A 26,866-nucleotide genomic window follows, 5' to 3' on the forward strand; every position below is an offset into this window, starting at 1 on the left:
CCATTTTTCAATTCATCAATTGACCATATGCAATTGGATAAAAAACAACAAACACTACATTTGCACAACCCTGCCCAGGTTCACTCAAACTGAAATAAGGTGTTAATTGTGTATTCAAAACGGGTCTTGATTACACATTATTCTTGGTTGCATTTGTGTTGAGCAACATGTATAAGATACTCAGTAAGATTTTGAGGATATTCCATGTATTCCACTTGTACACCAACATGCACTTACTAATGATTTACATGCAATCATTATTCACAGTTAAACCCTCCAAAAAACAATTCTAAAACCAAAAAACCATACAAGCTGCTTCATAGATATTAAAAGTTAATTAAAGACTTCATAAACAAAATAATAATTTTGATAATAAACAAAGATTACGGAAACGTCTGGGGAGGAAACGTCTTTGGGGGGAAACGTCTTGGGAAGGAAACGTCTTGGGGGGGGGGGGGAAATGACAGGAAACCATTCCCAAAATGGTTAAAAAAAACACTGGCATATAAATTAAATGGAAAACATACAATATTATGTCAAGAAAAATAAAGATGTAAAAATCTCACCTGCTTGTCTTTGATGTTGCTATTAGCACATTCAGCATTTTCAGTATCTACTAAATAAATATATGAAAGTGCCAAATGTCCAAGATACCATGACGTCTTCCTCAAAATGTTAGATCCTTCGAACTCCATTTTATTTTATCCCTGACTAATCCTCTCACACATTAGGCCTACATGTAAGATTTCTTGTAATGTTCACAGCGTTTATTTTAAATCGTTTACGTTCTCAAATTTCAGCAGGTATTTAATTATAAATATTTATTTATGATTTAGATTTATTTACTATTTCGAAGGGTTTCCAGTCGTTACACCCCCTGGACGTTACACCCCTGGTCATTACACCCACCAAGCCTGGTCATTACACCCACTAAGCCTGGACATTACACCCACCAAGATATTGATTAGATTAGAAAGGTGTTATCAACTTATGAACCACTAATTGGATTTGTCATGTAAGATGACACTGATGAGATTAATGGTTGCTCAAATTATTTAATGACTGTAACAATATGCATCTAAATAATAAATACTTTTTTCAAGAATATACAGACAAAAAAACTTGAAGAAATAAAAATAAAGATAAATTAAATAAATATTTAGAATAAACAAAACACAATCTTAATTCATATACATTTATTTTTATTTCACCATAATGTAATAATATGCATCTACATCATAAATAATTTTTTCAAGAATATACAGACAGAAAAAACTTTGAAAACACAATAAAATAATGATAAATACAATAATTATTTAGAATAAACAAAACACAATCTTAATTCATATACATTTATTTTTATGTTACCATAATGTTATAATATGCATCTAAATCATAAATAATTTTTTCAAGAATAATCAGACAGAAAAAACTTTGAAAATAAATTTCAAAAAATGATAAATAAAAAAAATATTAAGAATAAACAAAACACAATCTTAAATTTATACATTTCTTTTTATTTCACCAAAATGTAATAATATGCATCTAAATCATTAATACTTTTTTTCAGGAATATACAGACAGAAATAACAAAACTAAAATAATATTGCCAAGAAATCCCATTTCACTTTAAACAGTATATACACTTCCTACTAGTGAGATTTCACGATTCTAGACAATTTCTATACTTTATATTCAGCCGCACCGTACAACCTAACCTAGTTTGTTAAAATGTAACAAATAGTTTCTAATTACTAATAATTAATGGATATGTTTTTATAGAGACTAATAATTATATAAGTTATATAAACAGATAAAACACAGATACCAAGTTATACCCAGTAATGTCCATAAGACCATTAAATTGAATTTCATTTATGTAAAAATAAGAAAGTATTATTAGGATTCCAAACTTTCCACATGATGTAGTTGATTAAAATGTAACAAATAGTTATCTAATTATTAAAATTAATGGATATGTTTTTATAGAGACTAATAATTATATAAGTTATATAATTGTGTAGGTTAAAGTTTATAAATGAGTATTAACAAAAATAAATTGGTCAAGAATGGGGCAGCTAATAAGCTTAAACCAAGTTGGTGTTTTAAATTATTTATCAGTTACAAGACCATTTGATAAAAACGGAAAATGCCCTAAGGTCCAAAATCGCATGATGTCATGGAGCTCAAATGATCTAGAATGTTTATAATAGGAAGAAGAAAATGACTTACCAGTATCACCACATCTAATATGCTGCCATAATCCACAATTATCACATGAAACAGCAAAATCAGAACTATTAACACGCTTTTTTTTACAATTTGAATCAATACACCAAAATATTTGTTTTGGGGGCATTTTGACAGAGTAACAATATATACCTATAGTATGATATTCTCTAAAATTGTTCTGGTATATATGGGGACAATGAGTAAAAACAATTTGCATTGAGTATTTGTCTTATTAACTTTGTTACGTTTGATGTTTTGATATTCTTTTGCCACGACATAAAGATGCAATATTCTTTAGAATTCATAAAATCAAACAACAACATCTTCAAATGAATTTTAATAATAATGGTGTGAACAAACTCCTTTAATTTTAGGTGTTATTATTACACTTTGATAATTAACAAATTATTTGAAAAGATCAAAGATAAATGTTTTTCACACCAAAAAATTGTTATTTCCCAATTAACACTGCACATCAATAAGACAGACATTCAGACAAACAAACAATAAAAAACACTTGGACAGACCCCCATTGGACACACATTAAAGCAGAAACACCATTAATCAAGTGAAGTGTGCCCCATGGTAGGTGTGATCACACCTTAGGAACCTAATCAATTATGTTTACATCTTGGTGGGTGTAATGTCCAGGCTTGGTGGGTGTAATGACCAGGCTTGGTGGGTCTTGCAACATGTTTAGTTAGTCTAAGTTACGTGTTTAGTGATTCTTACAAACAATAGACTGACATGAAAAGTGGCTCCTTTTGAAGCACAAACTGCATCCAACTATATATTACAGCTGGCCCGGTTTGATGGGGCCTGTTTTTGATAATAATTAATTACCATTTTTCACTTCCGTGTTTATTATGTTTACCAACGCCATGATGGAAAAAAGTCCGTTTCCCACAATGCTTAGCGCGCATTCACACAGGTCAGTAAAGACCGGTGTGACACAATGATGTGCATCTAACAGTATATGCTATGTTTAAAGGTTTCTATCGCAACCCTTGTTAATTTTTGGTGTTTTTACTTCATACACACTTATATTTGTTAATGCAAAATCAACATACTAAAACATTATCCCGGAAAAATAATGCATTTGAATATCAACCGTTTCGTTTTGACAACTGACAACAGAAATGATTCGATGTACGATGTGAGTCTAAATGTAGTTTTCATGCAGATTCGTTCATACGATACAAAGACACAATTTTGTTTAACGGATCATTTCGGCTTAGAGGACTGGGTGAGTCATGTAAAATATCGAATATAACATATATATTTTTTACAACTGGTAGCAAGATGAGTTGTAGATAATTGGTCAGTTACCACACGGACTCTAGATTACACGGATAAGAAACGGGACCGTTACGCCAAATATCTTGTCGTGTCTAAGTCACGTGACCGGAGTTTACATACGGGCATCGCGGCCATTTGCAATCAGCAGCGGAAATGTAACCAATTTCCTGCATTTTATTTTCATCGTTGCGCAATGAATTGAACAGTTTGGCGAACATGTTTGCGACAGTTAATATTTGTAAGTATTTCTTCGTCAAATGCATTGATTATTGTTGACCCTGTTGTATTATTACGTTTGGAAATGGTGCTTTAAAAAGGTCATATCGAATGAGTTGTTACGGTTGAAAAAAATCTATTATGGCAGCTAACCAGACTTCTTCTCGAAATAAACATATTTATTCACAGTGGAATCACCAACAGCGTATATCATCTTATACCTGTGATGTTGTACATTGGCAAGATTGTGTTTTTATGAGTGATCTAATACGTTTTGGCACTGAAAATAACTGGTAGATTTGGACATTTTTTTTTGGAATTTATGTTCAAATAAATGTCAAGGTGGTTGACGATAATTTCTAAATTCTATGTAAAAGCTTGGTAAAAAGCTGTCACAAGTGCTTTTCACTGTATTTAATATAAATAACATGGCCGAAGTGTGCAGAAAAACTGATGTACTTTCTGAATTGGAAAGATTGGGAGAATTATTAAATTATATTTAAAAGATGTAAATTGGCTGTAGCCCGAAATACTTTAAATTTCAATACACTGACTCTAGATTTAATAGTAGTAAGTTGTAAATATGTTAGGAAGACGATCTATTTTTACCTTTGTAATAATCTGAAAGTTGCTGAATACCGGTTAACGAGATGGGGACGGTATGGGGGAATAAGCACAACTTTCAAAAAGGCATGGCCAGCAAAGAGCCAGATCAGCCAGGTCGACATACACTGCATTTTTTGTGAAGTTATAAGCCCCAGTATAATATTTTTAAATACTTTATTGAACATAGTAACACATTTCTCATGACAAACAACATTATAAGTCACACTGTATGAACTTCAACATTTTGGCTATAAATATATCTGATCTAATTTTCTTTTTTTAAACATGTGATATTTACAAATTTAAAAATATTAAGATCAAAATGCAGAATGATGGGAGTAAATTCATGAAGTCTGGCTGTTTTCCGGAAGTCTGCTAATCAACTTTAAAAGGTGTCGTAAGGAGTAACATAATTTATTTAATTTTTATATTGTGCAAAATGATTTTTGTTTGTGAAGTCTATAATCAAAATTATACATTGTCATATTTTTGCAAATAATGTTATGAGCTGCTTTAAGCGAAAAGGGGTTTTGAATTGTTGACCATTTCTGATCCACGTATGGTCTGATCACTTTGCAAGCCTGTTTGCTACCCGGGTTTGCTACTTCACATTAGATTTTTCTTTCAGAACTGTTCTGAGAGCTTTTGTTTTTGTTGTTTGTAATAATTTAGATTTTTTCTTTCTGGCTGTTGCGTGTCCCCTCATCGTTAAAAACACAGACAGCATCTTTTCAAGAATGATCATGGAATACTTCCCAGGCATGAGTTTTTCTGCATAGTATTGCACCATGAAAGCATCCATTATTTGTTCTTTAAGTTCTACGGTATGAATGTCACTACAGCTCAAATTTTCATCGACGGTTTTGCGGCACTGATTTTCAAATTCCCTTACTAATAGGAATGTGTCTTCATTGGGGATTTTTAGGCCCCCTCTGTTTAGTTTTTCCGTCCACTTTGAATACTGTTTTGTAATTGAGGTTGATTCGTTGTTCTTCTCCATGTTGCCAATCGCAACCACAAGCGATTCTTTTTCTGACACTTTTACTCGTTTCACTTGTTTTGATAGTGCACGTATCAAATAACCGCTGATAAAAAATAGAACGGCTTGTTCGTCATGAGACAGCTGCGGAGCTTCTTTCTCTGACCGAGTGTACATACTGCTTCTCTTACTGATGAGGTCCTCCAGAACCTGGTGCAGTAATGTTGCTGCAAACTGTCGCACTGGAAGCGTGTCACAGTCAACAATTTTGTTCACAATTTCACTCACTCTGTCAACTGAATCTATTCTCATCTCGTAGAAAGCGGCGAATATTGCTTCTCGATGGTTCATTTCTTTAGATGTGGTGTTGAAAATCTTGTGGAATGGCTCACATAGGAACTCTGTTAATTGTTTAACCACTTCACTGTTAGTCTTGAGTTTTTCAGAAACTTTAATGATTCCTTTGCCTTGTACAGAGAAACTTAGCTTATGAAATTTGTTGTCACCTACACTGTTTATTGCTTCTGGCACTGTTTCTGCGAATATTTCACTGAAGTCTTCTCTTTTGATCTGGAATGGAGATGTTTTGTTTTTTTGTGTCACAGTCGACTTGGTTCCAGTGGGCTTGGTACCAGTTTGTGGTGAATCTTGAGGCTTATAAAACTCTGACACTGAAAATACAAAACAAAAACATAAAAAACACAAGAAAATCATTTGTAAAAAAAATCTGGGGTATAGCCCCTTTAAGCAGACAGCAAAGAGTTTATCATGATTTTACTGAATTAAAGAACATATTTTATTTCATTTCAGAACCAATTGAAGTTGCAGTGAAAGTTAACCGTCCGACTATCAGCATGCCTGTCCTTAAGCGAGGCAGATCCAGGTTGTCCAGTAGGAAAGGAGATTCTAAGAACCATGGCAAGCAATCGATCGACAAACACTCTGCAGTCAACATTGAGATTTCTCAAGGTAATGTCCACTTTGGAGGAATGAGGCTGGGGCCCTTAAAAGGGGGGGGAATTTGCGTCCTTTTGAGAAAAAAGGGGAATTGGGGATTTAAAAAAAAACACTTTATAAACTTATCACTTAAAAAAATTGCTATATTTTCAGGGCTCTCTTGTTTATGTCAAACTTCTTAAAGAATGTAATGCTATAAATAAAATTTCATCCTCAATATTCCTAACTATAATGTTCTTTCTTGTTTTAATACTTCCAGAATGTGAGCCAGAGGCGATGTGTGACTCAGAAATAGTGACAGCGTCGGAAGTTATTATAGACAAGAAAGCATTCCAGATATTTGAGTACACTTACGCCAGTGACAACTTCTTCCGTCAGTGTTTAACAACATTAAAATCCGACACTAGTGAAACTGTGACAGAAGCTGATGAAGGAAGCTTAGACTATGCAGATGAATATTATGTGATAATAAACAAACATGCATTTCAGTACTATGAGCATGATGACCTGGATTTATTTGTTCAATCAAGAAAAGCTAGACTATTCAGTAAGTTCAAGGAAGACTGCTCATATATTGATAATGATGATTATGTGTGCCATAAGAAAAGTAACTCAGTCCGCTTTGTGCAGATGTATGACAGTGATGATTTAATGAAATTGAAATTAGCTGTGTCAGTGAATGAAGATTTCAGTGTTAGCATCCAGGTACATGACAAAAAGTTACCGTCCAACCACGAAATATGGAGTTCCATTCCAAGAATTTGCACCACCACGTTCACTATGTCAAGGATATTAAGAGAAGTTGGTCGGTTCAATATCTGCTCCGGAAATCCTGACCCAGACCTTCAAACGTTTATACCAGAAGGATCGTACTTGGACGCAAGGGATGGTCCATCACGACAAGGGCTACGCACATGTTACACTGGAACATCTACCATAATATCAACAAACTGTCAGCTCCTTGTTCAGAGCAAACGTTGTAAATGTTGTCAGATCTACCGACGTACATTACGCACTCTACTCTCTAGGCAAGAGAAAACACCGAAAGTGGACACCCCTAAGAAAGACTGGTTGCACTGTCAAACCCCTTTCAACAAGCTGACACCTAATCAGAAATTCTACAAGTTTAAGCAACACCAGGAATACACAAAAACACTGGAACAAGAGAATGAGAAATTGAAAAGACAGATCAAAAATGAAATTGACAAAAATGGAGTGAAATTAAGCGAAGATGAAAGCATGGATTTTATGGAACTGCTGGAAAATTCTATAGACACAGAAAGTTCATTGTACAGAGAAAATGAAAACAGCTACAAGTCATTATTCTGGGAACAGCAATTGAAATACAATCAATTAAATGACAAGCGGAAGATGAGATGGCACCCAATGATCATAAAGTGGTGTATTCTACTTCGTAGTAAGTCCAGCAGCGGGTATGATACTTTAAGAAAATCAGGCTTTGTCAGTCTTCCAAGCGAGAGACTTCTGTATGACTATACACATTTGATTGAAAATGGTGTTGGGTTTCAACCTAAAGTTGTGGAGATGTTATATAATGAAGTATACAAAAGTGAAGATCCTGAAAGTGTGCCAAAATGGAAAAAAATTGTGGGAATTTTACACGATGAAGTAAAAATCCAAAGTGATCTTGTTTATGATAAACAAAGTGGAAAGTTAGTAGGATTTGTGGACCTTGATAAGATGGGAAATGACTTAAATAACATTGACGAGGTCTTGAAAAATGAGGATAGACAGTTGGCTAAGCAAGTACTCGTAATAATGGTTAGAGGTGTTGCCTCCTCTCTCAAATTTCCGCTGGCCTTCTTTGCTACTGCCGGGGTGAATTCTGACCAGCTTTTTGGTTTACTCTGGCAGGCAGTCATGATACTTGAACTTGACTTGGATTTAGCAACTCTTTTCATTACAAGCGACGGAGCTTCCCCCAACAGGCGATTTTGCCGACTCCATCGAGGTCAAAATGAAGGAGTAATTTACCGTGCAGTCAATGACTTTGCTTCAGACAGAAGATATATTTATTTCATCTCAGATCCACCACATCTCATAAAAACCACTAGAAACTGCTTTTCAAACTCATATGCACATAAAAATACCCGAAAAATGTGGAATAATGGAAAGGATGTATCGTGGCTACATATCGTAAATCTGTACAGGGACCATTCTCAAGATCAGTTGTATCGGTACTGTAACAAGTTGACGAAAGAACATATCGACATGACATCCTATGGCTGTATGAAAGTGAACAAGGCTGCACAAGTATTGAGTGAAACTGTCGCTTGTGCCCTGGAAATGCTGTACGGAGATCAAGTGTCAGAAACAGTTACATTCATCCGTCACATGGACAAATATTTTGATTGTTTGAATGTACGCCATTTAAATGAGGCACAGGCAACGAGAAAACCAAATCTCAGACCATACACTTCTGTAAATGATGACAGGCTTAATTATTTGACTGGAGAGTTCCTTGAATACTTTGCACAGTGGAAAAACAATGTTGAAACAAGACCGGGTGTCTTTTCTAAATCGGAGAAAGCCGGCATGATGTTGAGTTACCAGACATTAGAAGGGATTGAAATGACTGTGAAATCTGTTGTGGAATGTGTTAAATATTGTCTAGAGAGTGGTGCCGAATTTGTTCTAACAAACAAGTTTAACCAAGATCCGATTGAGCAGCATTTCGGAGTTCAACGGAGTAGTAACGGGGCCGACACAAATCCAACACTTCAAACATTTGCAAACACCATGGTTAGACTGCGTACGGTCGGTAGCCAAATGATTGCTCCCCTACGTGGAAACACTAAGCGAAAACTGGAATTGGCACCAATAGACAATACTCCGTTAGAAAAGAGGCAACGAAGGAAATCTAAATAGTGACCTTAAAGTTAAACTGTATTGGATAAAAGGGTAAAAATTGTGACCTTGATAGTGGAATTCTTGGAGTATATTTTCCACAAAAATGGTGTAGATTTGTGTAACTTTACTGAATGATATGTAACTTGTGTTTTCTAAATAACAATGTGCCAAAAGTTAAATTGAAACCATGTATATAAATGTGTTGGTTCTGAGAAAACTGGTCATAATGTATTTGGGTAAATTGCCATCCCAGATTAGCCTGTGCAGTTCGCACAGGCTAATCAGGGATAACAATTGCCGCTTTTTTGAAATTTTTTGTTTAAATTTAGTCTCTTCTTAGCAAAAATCCAATTTAGGCGAAAAATGTCGTCCCAGATTAGCCTTTGCATGCTGCACAGGCTAATCTGGGACGACACTTAACGCACATGCATTATGCCCAGTATTCTCAGAACACGACTCAAATGACATTACAATTCTTAGTGTTTCAAAAACAGGTCATGTTTGATATTAAGTGCACACAACCCACTATTTTTTTTTACAGAGTTATACAAACTGTATGTCTTTTAAAGGTCTATGATGCCTTTCAATAAAATGTGGCTGCCACATCTGATCATGTACTCAAATTGTATTAATTGATTGTTAAATCCTATTTTCAACATTTTATTTCTCATGTATAAAGGGCTATGCTGGAATATTGTATTAGCGTAGTGTGATCTGACATTATTTAGTTAATACATTTTGTTACCTCCCTTTATGGATGTGACAATGTTGTTTCATGATTGTACAATATTAAAACTAGTGCTTTTTGAACGATGTACTTATGTAGACTTTTTATTTGGACAAAGGCTTAATTTGTTTTTAACAAATATGTTGGAGATTCAGTGGCTTTTATGTCCTAACAATTGATGTCTGGACTGCTTTTTGAAAGTCTTCATCTCTTGTTGTAACATTCTAAAAGTGAACTCTATATATATTATCATATATATTCACAGCGATTTTCCTCCTTCTTTATAAAGTACCGGTAAACGGTACTTTCCCAATCGAACGAAAATTCCCAAATTCCCAAAACGGTACTTTCCCAATCGAGCGAAAATTCCCAAATTCCCAATCGGCATCTGGAAAAATCCCAATCAGCGTCCGAATTTTTTCTCAAAACGATAGAAAGTTTCGTAAAAAAACCAACTTTCGGCGAGCGAACAAAGAAAATCGTATAGTTGTGTGTAACCACGCGCTCGATTAATTTCGGGTTTTATTATTCAGCGCATTCAATCAATAGAGTTGTTACTGTTTCCGGTTCTTTTGCCAGGCAGCCAGCGTACTGTTTTACGTCGGTTTGTAACCTTATCGTAGTTTGAAATGAGTCATAATAGCAAATATTATGCCAAAAAACCAATCGGAACCATCAATCACAGGACACATTGACAGCAATAATGATGCTGTGCAGGGAGGGATGCAAGCAACTGAGTGATGATTAAACATCAAAGATTGTTGAAATTTCACAAAAATGAAAGAGAGAGACATTGCTTTAAAAGAGATTAAAACAACTAGTAATTGATTTGGTGTGTTCTTTATAATATTTTGTTATTTATATAAACTTTATAACTTAATGGTCATTAAGGCATGCCTGCAAATGATTATTTAAATGGGTATGTTCAATTAAGTATGAACTGTATGATGTATTCAATAAGACCCAAACTTCACGACGCGATTTTCCCAATTTCAGGATTTCACGACTCGATTTTTCCCAATTTTGAGGTTTTCACGACTCAATTTTTCCCAATCGGACCGGTACGGGTACTTTTCCCAATTGGACAAGGAAAATCGCTGAATATTCATCTCTTGTTGTTAAATTCTAAAAGTGAACTCTTTATATATATTATTATATATATATATATTATATATATATATGAGGCTAATGAGCCTCGTCATGAGGAAAAGGGACCTTACAGCGATTGCGACCAGTTTGGATCACCTCAGTCTGATCAAGATCAAAACTGTTCCGTTAAAATCTTTGACTTACTGGCATGAGTATTGAACAGATTGAATCCTGATCAGACTGCGCTTTCAAGCACACGCTGATCTGGATCTTAAATGTTCGCAATCACCTTAAGGTCCATTTTCTCACAACGCGACTTTTTGCAATGAAAACTGCAGGAATTTTAATGGCAGGATTTTTAATGTTTAAACCTTAACCACTCTTATATATAGTATTATATAGTATTTTCAATGTATTATATCATGAAGCGTGAGACTTTAATAAAATATAGTATTGTTATTGTATTGTTTTCAATTCAATTATCAGCTGGCTCGAAAGTGCAGTCTCATCAGGATCCAACCTTTTCGATATTCAGTCAGTATACAAAATATGGTAGACGGACATTCTAGCTCCTGATCAGACCGCCCTTTCGAACGAAGGCTGATCTGGATCCACACTGGTTGCAATTACATTCAGGTCCTATTCCAATGATGCGGCTCATATAGGCTTGGCTAATTAATGCTATACAAAGCGAAAGAAAGAGCACACAAAGTCTAGAAGACAAGATACAAGGAATTCATAAAAAGGTCAAATTTGTGAAGCTGAACAAGATGTGTTACTCTTTACCAGTAGCAATAAGACACTCCGATTCAGATGCAATTGACGAAATAAGCATGCTCAAACAAATGAAATATTTACCATTCACTCTTTCGTATCCGTGCTTGGAAATCATATGACCCCGAAATCGAGACATTGTCTTGTAACTTTTTGGGCACTCTGTACACTGGTAGACACCCACTGATTCGATTGCTTTTGTCACTTTTACTTTCTTACATGGTTGAACATTCTCAGAATCATCACTGCTACATGTGTATTCACCTAACAATTCGTCTAAATCTAAGTCGTCATCGTCCCAGTGAAAAAAATCCGATTTTGAATAGTTGGACATGATGCACTGATGTCAAAATACGAAATGACCTGCGTAACACCGACCGTGATTTTCAAGAATCTTAAAACAATTTTAATTAATTGATAATTTAAGGTAAATAACCTTTCATATATAATTATACATAATTACCTTTTTGATAATAAACGACAAACGATGAATGTTTTTGACACCCATTTTATTTGAAGTATGCAAAGCCGAAAAATATCAAGAGGGTCCGCTATATACGCGGTCTCGTCATAAAATTAACACCCTTTCTGTGTTATAAACAAGAGCCGAAATCCTTAATTTATTAAGCTTCATTAATTATTAGCTTTATTGATATGTCTCATAAACCAAATATTTCAATATATTCCATAAGAAATATAATAATCATGGCAAAGGAAAATCAATGGCCGGTATCTAACAAAAGCATAATCGCCAAGACCGTAGCATCAGTTCGGTGCGTTCGGAACGCGCGCTACTTTCTTCCGCCTTCATTCCTTAATTACTTTCGTTTTTAAACAATTTTTTTTCTATCGTATACAGAATTCTATTCTCCTAAGCAAGATGTTATTTTTAAAACTGAACTCCAAATATAAACGCTACAAATTGGTATTAAGTACGAACATGTCAACCGTAAATCTAGATTCTAAAACTCCAAAACGGTATGATATTTGCAAAAGTTAAAGTTATAACTCGCCGGGCTGCCCAAATCAGAAAGAAAAACTCGATATATATTTATATATCTGAAAACTACGTAACGTAAGCTTTCTAATGATATATAATTTGTCAAAATCGGCCGAGAAATGAAACTATAATTTAACAAAAGACGTGAGTGGGTACATCAAAATGTATAACCTCGGCGCTTCGCTGTACGCTTCTTACAAAAGATCGATAGCCACGACACGGTAAAACGCGCGGTGGTAAAACATAAAATGTGTATTTCTTGTGTTTAACTCGCTATAAATCCATTAATAACAACGGGAATATACTAAAAGTTATATTTTTTTGAAAGAGGATTTAATAAGCAACAAGATAACGTATAAACCAATAAAATCGGATGAATAGTTTTTGCATAAGGTTGAATTTACTACAGTAAGGGTCAAATACTCGATTCATCTCCTATCAATATACACTCCGTGGTTACCACATTATAACTAACTCCTTTTACCTGTTAATTCTTTTCAGCTCAATTCAACAGTGAAAAATGCCCATACTATCACTTTAAGCCAGGCAATGTTCTATTTTCAAAAAAAAAAGTTTCAAATCTTCTACACCCAGTAAACAATAAATCGGGGACATTTCCTCCCAGGGGAAGCGAACAACGACAACGAGCTAGGCATGGTATTGTAATGCGCATGGGGGTTAGAGGGTTAGGGTAAGGGGTAGGGTTAGGGTTAGGGGTCGGGTTTGGGTTAGGGTTAGCCTTAACCCTAACCTTAACCCTAACCCGACCCCTAACCTTAACCCTAACCCTAACCATAACCCAGGGTTATCTCCCATATACCATGCATCGCTCGTTGTCGTTGTCCTCTTCCCTTACCTCCCCTTGTCTTACTCCAACAGAAAAACTAATGTATTCAGAGTATGACGTACACGACTTAACACAAGATTTAACATTTTCATATGAAGAGCGGTCTATGTGCTGTTAATATCAATAATTAATTTGTACCTCAGACAACCTGCTCAAATGTTCATTTTATGAATATGTCGTTAAACGTTCTTATTTTAAATAATGGCACATTAAAACAATACCATAATGTATTTTAGCTAAAATTATTACATAGAAGATGTACTGACATTTTTGGCATTGTTTCTTCAGGCGTATAATTACAGCGGATGATGCCGTTGTTGGTGTAATTGTTTTGTATATAAAATCAAAGCGCTGAAGGTATTGAAGTTGTTCGCTACTGCATAATCTAAGACGCGACTCATTTTTCAAAATAAGGTTATAGCTTCTTTATCGTAAGTTTGAAATAAACACAACTTATTTAAATTTATTAAGAATTTGTCAGTGTCTTAGCGCACAGGTTGATACGGGTGTGCACTGTTTATTACCCTATGTATCTTATATAGATAACTTCGACAAAAATAACAACAGCATGTCCTATTTTAGACGTGCTAAAAGCATAGAAAATATGATGAAAATGTTATACTGAGAATCAGTTAATATAAAATAAAATATGCATTCACCATCATATAAAAAAAACTTTGTTGGAATATGGAATACCTTTCATGCTAAGAATATAATTTCATGATGGAAATTCCCTTTTCAAAACTTTTTTGACACCATAAATATACAAATTCAAAATGTAAAAAAAGACCCGTAACATAACGACAGCAGACACAAATGAATACATTCGAATATTTCATAGGCTGATTGAGAGAAATCCTCTGAACTTTGACTGCATCACTGTATCTGTGCACGGCGTAATGGATGTACCACTGTTCAGTGTAAGAAATTCTTGAATACTCTCTGCATGTTCAAACGACACATAGACACAAATTGTGACCCAGTTAATATTAAGCGTTAAAATCCATCTCGAAGAATTTCACGGTCTGAAATTGGTCACTTAATCGTCAGGAGAAGACATAATTGACTATCGATAAACACATTTTTGCTTTCAAGATAAAAAAACAAACACTACCGAAATAGTAGAGTCACGATAAGAGGGAAATCGTTTCATTATCTAACAACAAATATTTGCCGTACTCGGTCAGCAAGTCTGAAAATCATCCCATAGCGCCTGAAAAGGCTACCCTTATTTGCCAGTTTGCTATTTTAAATGCAATATTATATCGAAAAGCATTGTTCTAACGAAAAAGACCCGCGTGATGCTAAAATGGGTCTTTTGCCATGTGCGACCATCATAGCTATAGCCCAACTAGCCTGCGCATCTTGCAGTTTGGTCAGATGCATAATAAGACCATAAATCATTGAGTGATTTTATAGCGGACAGCATCGCCTCTGAGCAGACTGAGCAAATGCGCAGGCTAGGCTTGAGCTACGCTGGCTTTGACCATTTTTGCATGACGAGCCTATGAAAGTGTGATTTTAATGTGTCGAAAGAATATTGCGTGTTAATCAAATATTATTATACGATATATTTCGATGTTAAAGAAAGAAAAATGCGTGTAAATCAAATATTAATAAACGATATATTTCGATGGTGAAAAAATAAACTCATGCGGTGAATATGCAAAATTGTGAAATAAAACACAATAGTTAAACTTTTTATAATTAAATTATTTAGAAACGTAAATGTTCAAACTTTATTTTAAAATCAGCATTTATGCCGAATATCTTTTTAAAAGATGTTTTTGGTCAATTTAGTAGGTGTTTTTATATTCGGTTACAGTGATTACAACGCATTTTGTCGTTGTCTTAAGTATAGTTATTGGTGAACTCGTGTTCAACGTTTAATAAATTGAGAACTGTGGATATGAACAAACTTAACCTTATACAATGCGTTGAAATCACTGGTGCAACTGAGAATACACGAGAGATCGCCGCTACCTAATGAGAACAAAAGAACGTTTTCAAGACATATCCGATATAACAACGCTGTACTAGCAATCGCTATCTACGAGGTTGTGCAACATACGCGTGATAGTGTATTGGACTCTCCATATCCCTTATTGATCAGAAGTACTTTTATTTTCCCTATTTTTATCTATAATTAGCTTCCTGTGGTGCGCAGAATACCACGTGATTAAGACGCAGCAAATAGTGGACTATTTTAATCATTCATAAACATTTTCTTCCGCGACACGTATAGTTAAACAAAAGGTTTAATGGTGTTTTCTATAAACCATCCGTTCAAAAATATTCCATGTAACACGATATTTACATACTGTGTCAATTTGTGAATGAATATAGTGGAAGAACTGAAACGTCTGACATGAATGGCAAACTCTTTCTCGGCGCGGATGCGGCAGTAATCAGATTTTGGGTCATTAGCAAATATGGTTTGCAAAACGTGGTATTAACATTTGTTGATCGCAAGCGAAGAACAAACATTCAAAGAGTATCATGAAGTTTACATAATAAGTATGCTAGATAAATATCTTGTCCCCCAAATTCATACAATCATATAATAATTACAAGATATTAAAGAATATACTTTAACATTTATGCCCTTTTCAAAAGAGTGACAATTGCATATTTGTGTTTCAGGAGCAACACAATTAATAATTGCATGTGTCTTATTCGTCAAAGTATTATATATTGAAATCTGGTTTGTTATACTGACGATGTACATTGTGCAAGTTATAATAAAACACATGTTCTGTTCTGTTTTGATCGTTAATTTTAGTATTTTAGTATGATATATTACTCTATTATTCTAAATAGAGTGAAGAAATTCTTAAATGGCAGTGTTATAAAATTGCATCTCTGACACATACACAAAGGGGTGTTATTAAAACAATTGTTTGCAAATCGTGTTTTCCCTACTCAGAATATAATACGAATATGGAATAACATGCAGAAATCTTCGAATATTCAAATGCAGCAAATTTGCTTGCAAACTTAATACTTTTCGTTTGCGGGATAGTACATTAGCAAAATACATAACCTGTTCCCACTTTTCTATCCGTATGTCACAGTTTGACATTTTCTATATGTCCGTTTTTAGATGGTCGCTTTAGCGACCGTCTAAAGTGCTTAGTGTAAAATTCAGGTCGGTACGGCCTAGGTACGAGGAACCCAATTCCCGCTTACTACGCGTATCCGCGCAAGAAAGAGGTGTATAATTTATGCAAGAGGTTTGAGTTCTCCAATAATGTTTATTCACAAATGGAAACATTATATTAATATCGTGTTAAATGCAATAGTTTCGAATGGTTTTTTTTAAAGAAAAGAATAAAAAAAACAATGATCGTATTGTACGTGTCGCGGAGGAGATTGTTTATGAATGATTAAAATAGTCCACTTTCTGCTGCGTCTGCGTGACGTAGTATTTTCGCTCATCTCATTCATAAATCTGAGGCTGGCGATAAGCAAAGGGGAGTCCGGGTGAGAATAACGCACTAGTATAAGGTTACGCTTGTTTATATTCACAGGTCTCAATTAATAATACGTTGACCACGAGTTGAACAATTATTACAGGGATACGATAGACAACATAAAAAAAAAAGTTTCATTATCGCTGAAACTGAATATTAAAGGGATCTTTTCACGGTTTGGTAAATTGAATAAATTGAAAAAAGTTGTTTTAGATTCGCAAATTTTCGTTTAAGTTATGATATTTGTGAGGAAACAGTATTACTGAACATTTACCATAGTCCAATATAGCCATGATATGTATCTTGTGACGATTTGAAAACCTAAAAATTATAAAGCGTTGCAACGGGAAACGATTGAATAATTTGGAGAGTTCTGTTGTTGTCGTTTAAATTTACGAAACTACGAAGATTGCTTATATAAGGTATAAAATACATAAATTGTGTATATCCGGCGGAATAGCCGAATATGCCCATAATATCACTTTAAATTAAACGCTTGCATTTATTCTGCTACTGCCGTTAGCATATTTTTGCTACTGACGTTTGCCATTCCTAAACGTACTACTAACGTTTGCCATATTTGTTTGCACTCTTTAAACGTTTATCTAATATCTGGTAGATATTTTTGTTTGTTTATGCATAGACATATGTACTATATGTTCGTCTGGTAAAGCATAGATAGTTCTGTGATCGTTAATTTTCCAGAACACTGACTCTTTGTAATTTTACTACTGACGTTTGCTTCTAAATGGAAATTTTCGCCGAAATGTTCTCGAAAACCAGAGCAACACACAAAACGCGTGATATACCGATCGAAAGCTATATGCATGCCATATTGCATGCACTAGGTCGTATGAAAGTCAGAGGATGATCAGCAAAGATATTGGGGAAAAAACCTACCTTGCGCGGCTGTTTGTTGTCATAAAATGACTACTGACGTTGACTTTTGTGGTCACGTGACAGTTTTTGTTCATTCACATTGACTTCAGGTAGAGGTCAATTCTTTACGTAATAGAAATCACAAGGCCCCGGCTTCAAAGCAATTGCGGAGCGTTCTTACATATAAAAGTCGTAGTCGCATGGTATTTGCGTTTAGCGTCCTATTTCGTCACGTGGTTCTTTTTCGCGGGTGTTTTGGCATTCATGATATGAGGCTATTAATAGATGCGCCTGTCCTCAAACAAAGGAAAGTCCACGGGCGATAACAACGCAATAGGTTACGCTCTTACATACAACTCAATGACGTAGTACAGGTCGTAAATTGATTAATAGATTCGGGAAAAAGTTGACGCTTATTTATATTCTCAATTTATAAAACGTTGAACATAAGTTCAACAATAACTTCGGAGATACGATCGACAAAAACAAAAAAATGTCGGCCGAGGCTATCCAACTGCTGCACGTGCTTTCGTGTGAGCACTGTTTACCGAATCCGTCCAATTGTTCTTTATGTTTTATGTTTGAATGAAAGAAAGATTGAGAGAAAGGTGCCTATTGGGTTGTTCGTTCACCCTTTTCTTCCTTCCTCGCCAAATTCCTTCTTCCCTCACAACCCTTCAGAAATTTCACAAGTTAAGAGGTTTAGAAATCTGTAACTCTTTATATTAAATGTAAAGGAGATTTATTATTATTATATAAACGGACACTGTGGTAAGCTATTTTATATTATTAATGTATATGTATTGTTTTCCGCAGCGCGTCCCATTAAGTTTTATTGTGATATTGTTATGTGTTATCTTTGTATTGTGTGTTTATGTTAGATTGTTTTTTTATATTTCTAACTAGATGATATATCTTTATAGGCCCGTTTTATACGGATAAATATAAGTAAGAACCTACGACAGGACTTAGTTGATCATATATAACACCCCTGTGACACGTAAAATTGCAATACAAATTTGAATTACCTGTGTTTGTTGATTAACGAGTAATCAGGAATAAAAACATTCTTTATTAAAGATCACAATTTCACTTAATTGGTCCATGCATCTGAAAAATACCTGTTTCTGTTGATTTCATTGACATTCATTCATTTGAAAACTTCTGCGTTTGTTAGAAAGGAATTCAATAATGTACATCTTCCAATGGTGCATATACACAATTTGTACATGCAGAATACTTCCAGAGGCATCAACAACAATCGGATGTATTCGGGCAAACTTTATACATATAACAAAGACCGACATCTTACTCCTATTGAAACAGTGACAACATCATGTATGCATAATTAATACTGTGGTCGGGTTTTCTCTAAGTTTAACGTAACGCTTTCCCGTTTGGCAAAATACACGAATCGAAATATTACAATACCTTGCAAAAACAAATTTTAACATTTAGTATTGGTTTTAATAAATATATAGAGTGCAAATGGTTTAGTACATATATGCAGTGTTTAAAAAGAGGGCGCGTTCGTATAAAAACATTTGTTAGTTATACGTGGAGTACACCATTCCGACAATTGTGTTTAACGTATTGAATCTCTAAGAACAAGATTGATATTCGGGTTCCTTTACTAACATTAATTGCACATCCTTGCTAATGCCTTATTGCTAACAATGTAACCATTATCTATTATGGCTGCGAATGTCATTACGGTACAAATAATAGTAGTGTATAACAGCATTACTTACCTTCAACAACAGGAAACTGAATGTGACTCACAAAAAACTTACATTTATACGATCCAGCATCAACATCAACATAATTCCAAAATTTTCGACATCAAATTTTTTTGTCAAAACATTAAACATGTCTTTGTGTCTTCTCGGTAAACGCGTTTACGCCCGAAGTCCATAGCAGCAGAGCATTAAATATTCATCATTGCGAAAAATAGATGTGACCTGTGTCTTCCTTTTTTAAAGACTGAAATAAAATCGTTTCATGAATAAATGAAAAGTCGTTTCACGACTTCATCCGGGTTTTCAGGGCTCTATTCCCATTTGGAAAATGTGAACTGATGTTTGATAACAGCATTATTATTGCGTTTTACTTGTTTATAATAAATAAATGATTTATTAAAAAATCGATTTATCGTTAATACGGTTATAACAAAACTGAAGTTTCTCAATCGCAACCCGTTTGATTAGATAACAAGCATCTGAACGACAAACGGTTATTTATTACACAACACAAGACACTCACCTGTCAATAATTAAGATTTTAACACGAATTTATATACAAAAATATGATTTGCCATTTTAAATTACAGCTTTTTAAATATTTACTCTGCCATAATTCCACCGAAACTATGCACGCATGGGTTTCCGAATGATTAACACAGCAGTATACTTTGAATATCAAGCGTATTTGAATCTAAACACATTTATACATAAGGTATCAATTCACAGCATACATATGTAAAAATTTGGAAAGTAAAAGGAAATGGACACACGTTTTAGAACATTAGAGTCGACCTTTCCTTGTTAGCGGTTTGTTGAAGTGCTGATAAAGTAACGAAATATATCAGTTATTAAATGAATAATTAAAATTGAAAATAGTGTTTCATTCATTATCTTGTATAATACGAAACAAGTTGCAACATGTTACGAATCAGAATAATTATAAGATGAAAGGACACCGCTCCACTCAAACAGAATTCAATTAACACACAAACAAAGAAACATAAATATTAATTATATTTCTCCTATAACATCGAGCGACGACTGTAACACCAAGCTGAAGGCAACGCGGTTTTTAAAGGATAAACAGAACGTTTGCGAGTTATCGTCTGTATGAAATTTAGTCTGTCGGCGAAAGTTCGCCCATTCCTTAATTTGATGCATTTCGCGAATGAGTGGTCTTTCGATTATGTTAATTTCTTTTAAAGAGACGACTTATACGCGCTGAAAAGAAAACAGTCCGGCTTTACCTAATAAACTGTCGGATTTATAATTAATGAAAATTAAAAAAACAATAAAGGTCCGATGTCCGATCCCTTACCGATACCCGTATTTATGACTTTTGGTCGTCATTAGAATTGGCCGAATTAAGAAAAACCTTTTGATTTATTTGTTGTTGTTTTTTATTTCAAAAAAATAAATCCGTCCAATTAATTATATTGCCAACGAGGCAAAAGTTCAATATGAGGTCTTGTTTCAGGATCGGTCGAATGCCTCACTTATGTCAAAGAATATGATAGGGCCTACAAGTATATAAGCTGTCAGATGTATAGTGACCCGATACAAATCCTTGTCGGGTTTTTGTAAATAAGTTGCTTTGTATGTAAGTGATTATACATATATTTGAAAACAATACGCACACAAAACGATTGGTTAATGATTACATTCTCGATTCCAATCGCTTCGTGAGTCTCGATGGTGGGCAACGATCTAATCCAGCTATGCTTTCCGTTTATTAACTTCATTTATTTATTGATGTATTACAATCCTGTTTATAGCGTGCTGCTAACATGTACACAGTTGAACATTTAATTATTACTTCGATAATGTGAATGACGAAGATTTGAGATTTCAAAATGATTAGTGATGTCTCACCTATAGTTGACAACGCCACAACTATTCGGAAATCAAATAACTATGTGTTCACCAATTGATGACGTTTTTCACAAAACGTGTGCTTGTCGCCGGCCATTGCGGCAAAAAAGTGAACAGATTTAACAGGTTTTCGATCTGTTTCCCAAATAAATAATTTATTTCGAGAATTTCCGGTGTCCCTTTTTAATTTTCAGTATATTTACTAAATAAATATGTAATTTTTGTAATGTATGGCAACTGATATGTACCTTTATAAAGCGACATGCTGTTTTTACTTTTTTTTAGCTTGCGTCGCGAAGTTGTGTGTCTGTCAAATGGTCGAACCTTTTAGAACGAGTAAGCAGACACCTTTAGTTGTCGCTAACAACTGTCAAACATGCCAGAATTGTTCAGTTCCAAATCGGGACCATAACACATTCCATAAAATTTCGTTAATGTTGTGGATCTGATTCTCATTTGGCGATTACAATTCCTGGTTGGCGATCAAAATAAAGATTTTCCGCAAATTGGCGATTGAAAATATGGCAACTCTAATTTTTAAATGCTTTTTCTGAATTCCTGTTTTCAGGCCGTAATAATCGGAAGAAATATCCATCTCAGTACTCGGATAACAATATAAATAACAGATAATACTGGAAAGGCCAGAGCAGGGTTTTACATTCATGTCAAATATTAGGGGTCCCTAAGACTCTAGTAAATGATTTTCAGGGGTTCTGTCAAATAAAATGGGGATCCCATTTTTCGCTTATTCCACATCTTTTGAACTCACTTGAAAGGTCGTACAGGGCATTTCATCAGGAAATTGGGAAGAGGCCGTAGCCTTTCAAATTGAGAATTTCATGCGCGATAACTGCTCATTTTGGGAAAGCCATGTTTTAAACAGTTGTTGAAACCGGGTCTTTTTCATCGTGCAGACATATTAAAAGACACATTGTGGTGCATTCTTAATCATATTAGAGCTCATTGCTTTCAATTTGGGAGATGCCCAATATGTCTAAGTAAAAAAAAATCAATTAGGGGAAAAAATGACCATATTTTCAATTGGGAAGGCGACGAATTTCGGCCCCTGTTATATAACATTGAAAATCCCTGTCGTAGGTCACCTTGTTTTGACATTTTTGCAAACGAAAAAGTGTATATTTAAATGCATGCCATTTGAGTTACAAGCCGCGAATGTATGCTAGATATGCTGGTTGTGTCAAAGTCAATTAGTTAAAAGTATAGTAATTGATTAATTCCGTAAACTATAGCCTAGATTTAACACACACCTTTAGAATTAAAGATTGAATTTATTTTTATAGTTTAATCTTGCTTGCCAGATAAAAAGCTATCGTAACCTCAGTTAGCTTTTTATGCCCCCAGGGCCCTCACACTACTTTGGGGGAAGGGGTCCGCAGCCCTTAGGAGGGGGAATTTTCGCGGCGTTTCCATTTTTGGGGGATTTTTTACTTACTCTCTCATTATTTCATTTGTACATGTTTGCACTATATTCATTGCATTTTTCATAATTTAGTATGTTTGAAAAGATTAAATTGAAATAGAATGAGATATAATAATCATGAGACACATCTTTCTATTAAAAAAAAATAATATTTTTTTTTTAGGGGGAATTTTTCCCCCCAAAAGGGAAAAAAATGTATACTTTTCAGGTGGGGAACTGCCGCCGAAATTCGGCGGCAGATTTGATAGATTGAGGGCCCTGGCCCCCCTTCGAAGAAGAGAGGGTATATTGTTTTTGCACATGTCGGTCGGGGCCATCCTTAAAAATTCTTTTGTTTGGCATAACCCGACAGACCCACTAAAATCGGCTCAACTGATTTTTTTTTGTCACTTGCCCAAAAAAATAATTTTTTGCTCGCCGAAAAAAAATTCCTCTAAATTTTGCCTTTCCGCTTTTTATCCTTTCCGGTTATTTGTGTCATTTAATTGAATGCTCTTTCAAGGATATCTAGAATAGCAATGAACTAAACGCATACCAATATTTATTTGAGTCGCTTATTTATTTGACATATGCATATGCGATTTATTAGACTTTAAATACAATTAAACCGCTCCTGTTTTTCGCGTAACCCTTTAATTAAAATACGCTGCTGTCGTTCAGGATAGTTTGGGAGTAAAAAACAAATTGATTAATTATCACCGTTCAATTTAATTCGGAAATCGACAGAGATGTGTAATATTATCGCCATATAACTAATTATTTAATTATCACTGACTCTTTAATTCAGATCGGTAAATATTCAGAAGAAATGTGAAAAGTGGTCAGCTCAGAAATATTTATTGACGGATAGTGTCATGTTTTTGTTTCATTTGCGATATTAAATGTGTATTCAAATTATACAACATCTGCGCATAAATGACCCAATATTATCCGATTGCTCCACCCTTTCTCACGTTTCATTCGACAACGCCATGTCAAGTGAAAGCGAGCTGAATGTTGATTGGCCAGCTACCATGTGCACGCACTTCAATAAAAATAAGGTCAGGTCAAGCCATGTCTAATCGGGTACAGACCGGGTTTTGTAAATTGTTCGAATTGCGAACACTTTCATTGAAACAAAGAGACAAATATAGAAAACCAGTCAGGATTAAAATGGCGGATGTTTTCAACGAAATTTTTCTAGATTTTCGCAATTTAGATTTTTCATGAGCCAAATTCTCAATATTTTTGCAAATGGCGAACAACATCACGAGCATTGCGAACGTACTATTATTGGAATAAATGCTCACTATTACAGGGCTCGCGCTGTCATTTGCCATTTGCGAAAATATAGCGAATTTGGCTCAAGAAAAATATAATTTGCGAATATGTTAAAATTTTGTTAAATTTCATTGAAAACATTCGCCATTTTAATCCGGATTGTTGTTTTTAGCTCAATTTAGCACAACGTGCTCATGGTGAGCTTTTGTGATCGCCTTTTTCCGTTGTCCATTTTCCGCCGTGCGTTGTGTGACTTCAACATTTGCCTTGTTCACTCTCTAGAGGCCACATTTATTGTCCAATCTTCATGAAATTTGGTCAGAAGATTGGTTTTAATGATATCTTGGAAGAGTTCGAAAATGGTTATGCAGGGTTCGCCAAAACTTGAAAAATCTGTCAGTCCGAATCAGTTTCTGTCAGTCCCACTGTCCAACTAAACTATAACAGCAAAACACAACAAAAGAGAGTACCTTTTGATGTTTATTGGTTTTGATCACATTAAAATACAATGAAAACATGTCCAAAGTCGATATAATTAAACAATTATTATATTAATAATACACCACATATAAACCAAAGGCATGTCAAACTGTTTTTAGCCTCCACAGCTCTACAAATCCGTGTTCTTGAAAAGTTAAGGTGACATCCAATCAAGTTTGACTTAATTGCACTCACCCATTCACACTACTTTTGATGACTTCAATTTCTGTGTGTAAGCCGATTTCACAAGTTCTAAAACAACACCTATTGTTTAAATATTTTCTCTTAGCTGAGGTGGTTGATTTCCAGGTTCAATTAAATGAATGTCTTTAACACCTATTTCATGATAGAAAGGCCCATGATAATTACCACCATCCATTCTTGTTGTCTGAAATAACACAAAACATTGCTACAACAGGCTTTTTCCGCCCCATGCCACGGGTCCGAAATTCGGCCCCATTCCCAATGCAAATCTGGTAGTTTTTTTCCCAATTGAAAAAAAAAATTCCCAATTCCAAAAAAAAAAAAAAAAAAAAATTTTTTTTTTTTTTTTTACCTTAAAGGGATCTTTTCACGCTTTGGTAAATTGACAAAATTGAAAAAAATTGTTTCAGATTCGTAAGTTTTCGTTTTAGTTATGATAATTGTGAGGAAACAGTAATACTGAACATTAACCATGCTCTAATATAGCCATTATATGCATCTTTTGACGATTTTAAAACCTAAAAATTATAAAGCGTTGCAACGCGAAACGATTGTATAATTTGGAAAGTTCTGTTTTTGTCGTTAAATTTTGTGAAACTACGAAGATTGCTTATATGAGGTATAAAATACGTCAAGAATGTGTACACGGCGGAATAGCTCAGTAGGCTAAAGCGTTTTTACTTCAGGACTCTGGCAGGACTCCAGGGGTCACTGGTTCGAAACCTGCTCCGGGCAATGTTCTTTTCCTTTTTTAGCCGGATTTTTTTCGAAAAAATCTCGGCTTATAGATTGATGTTGTCGGGCGGGCGGGCGGGGTGGCGGCGTGCTCGAAAATGTTAAAGTTCTTATTTCATGGTATAACTTTGGTATGCTTGGACCTAGAGTCTTCAAACTTGACATGAAGGTTGGCCAGGATTAACAGATGACCACTGGTCATTTCAAGGTCATTCATTTGAAGGTCAAGGTCACTGTGACCTTCAATATAAAAAATGATAAAGTTCTTATAACTTTGGTATGCTTGGACCTAGAGTCTTGAAACTTGACATGAAGGTTGGCCATAACTAGTTAGTAACCACTGGTCATTTCAAGGTCATTCATTTGAAGGTCAAGGTCACTGTGACCTTGAATGTAAAAATGTTAAAGTTCTTATTTCATGGTATAACTTTGGTATGCTTGGACCTAGAGTCTTCAAACTTGACATGAAGGTTGGCCAGGATTAACAGATGACCACTGGTCATTTCAAGGTCATTCATTTGAAGGTGAAGGTCACTGTGACCTTCAATATAAAAATGTTAAAGTTGTTATAACTTTGGTATGCTTGGACCTAGAGTCTTGAAACTTGACATGAAGGTTGGCCAGAACTAGTAAGTAACCACTGGACATTTCAAGGTCATTCATTTGAAGGTCAAGGTCACTGTGACCTTGAATGTAAAAATGTTAAAGTTGTTATAACTTTGGTATGCTTGGACCTAGAGTCTTGAAACTTGACATGAAGGTTGGCCGGAACTAGTAAGTAACCACTGGACATTTCAAGGTCATTCATTTGAAGGTCAAGGTCACTGTGACCTTGAATGTAAAAATGTTAAAGTTCTTATTTCATGTTATAACTTTGGTATGCTTGTACCTAGAGTCTTCAAACTTGAAATAAAGATTGGCCAGTACTAGAAGATGACCACTGGTCATTTCAATGTCATTCATTTGAAGGTCAAGGTCACTGTGACCTTAAATGTTAAAATGTTAAAATTGTTATAACTTTGGTATGCTTGGACATAGAGTCTTCAAACTTGACATGAAGGTTTGCAAGCACACTTAGATGACCACTGGTCATTTCAAGGTCATTCATTCTAAGGTCAAGGTCACTGTGACCTTGAATGTAAAAATGTTAAAGTTCTTATAACTTTGGTAGGTAAAAATGTTA

At 34.7% G+C, this 26,866-nt stretch overlaps 2 protein-coding genes across 8 annotated transcripts in view; both read left to right on the top strand.

Annotated features, from left to right (window-relative positions):
- The first annotated feature begins 3,368 nt into the window (after positions 1 to 3,368).
- LOC127831590 (eukaryotic translation initiation factor 3 subunit C-like) overlaps positions 3,369 to 26,866 on the top strand; it is a 99,624-nt gene continuing 76,126 nt past the window's right edge. For 5 of the 7 annotated variants that reach the window (XR_008026419.1, XR_008026420.1, XR_008026418.1 and 2 more), the window contains exon 1: positions 21,590 to 21,689. The gene's annotated coding sequence lies outside the window, so the exon portion shown is untranslated. Of the gene's footprint in view, positions 3,479 to 21,589; positions 21,690 to 21,848; positions 21,900 to 26,866 lie in introns of those variants that run through there. The other 2 variants (XM_052356578.1, XM_052356584.1) reach the window with 2 other exon arrangements.
- LOC127831568 (uncharacterized) lies at positions 3,557 to 11,435 on the top strand. The gene is made up of 3 exons (XM_052356551.1): positions 3,557 to 3,769; positions 6,143 to 6,301; positions 6,549 to 11,435. Exons 2-3 carry the CDS (start codon positions 6,187 to 6,189, stop codon positions 9,176 to 9,178), a joined length of 2,745 nt encoding a protein of 914 aa, XP_052212511.1. The 5' UTR covers positions 3,557 to 3,769; positions 6,143 to 6,186; the 3' UTR covers positions 9,179 to 11,435.

Source organism: Dreissena polymorpha, chromosome 1 (genome assembly GCF_020536995.1).
Source record: "Dreissena polymorpha isolate Duluth1 chromosome 1, UMN_Dpol_1.0, whole genome shotgun sequence".
NCBI lineage: Eukaryota > Metazoa > Mollusca > Bivalvia > Myida > Dreissenidae > Dreissena > Dreissena polymorpha.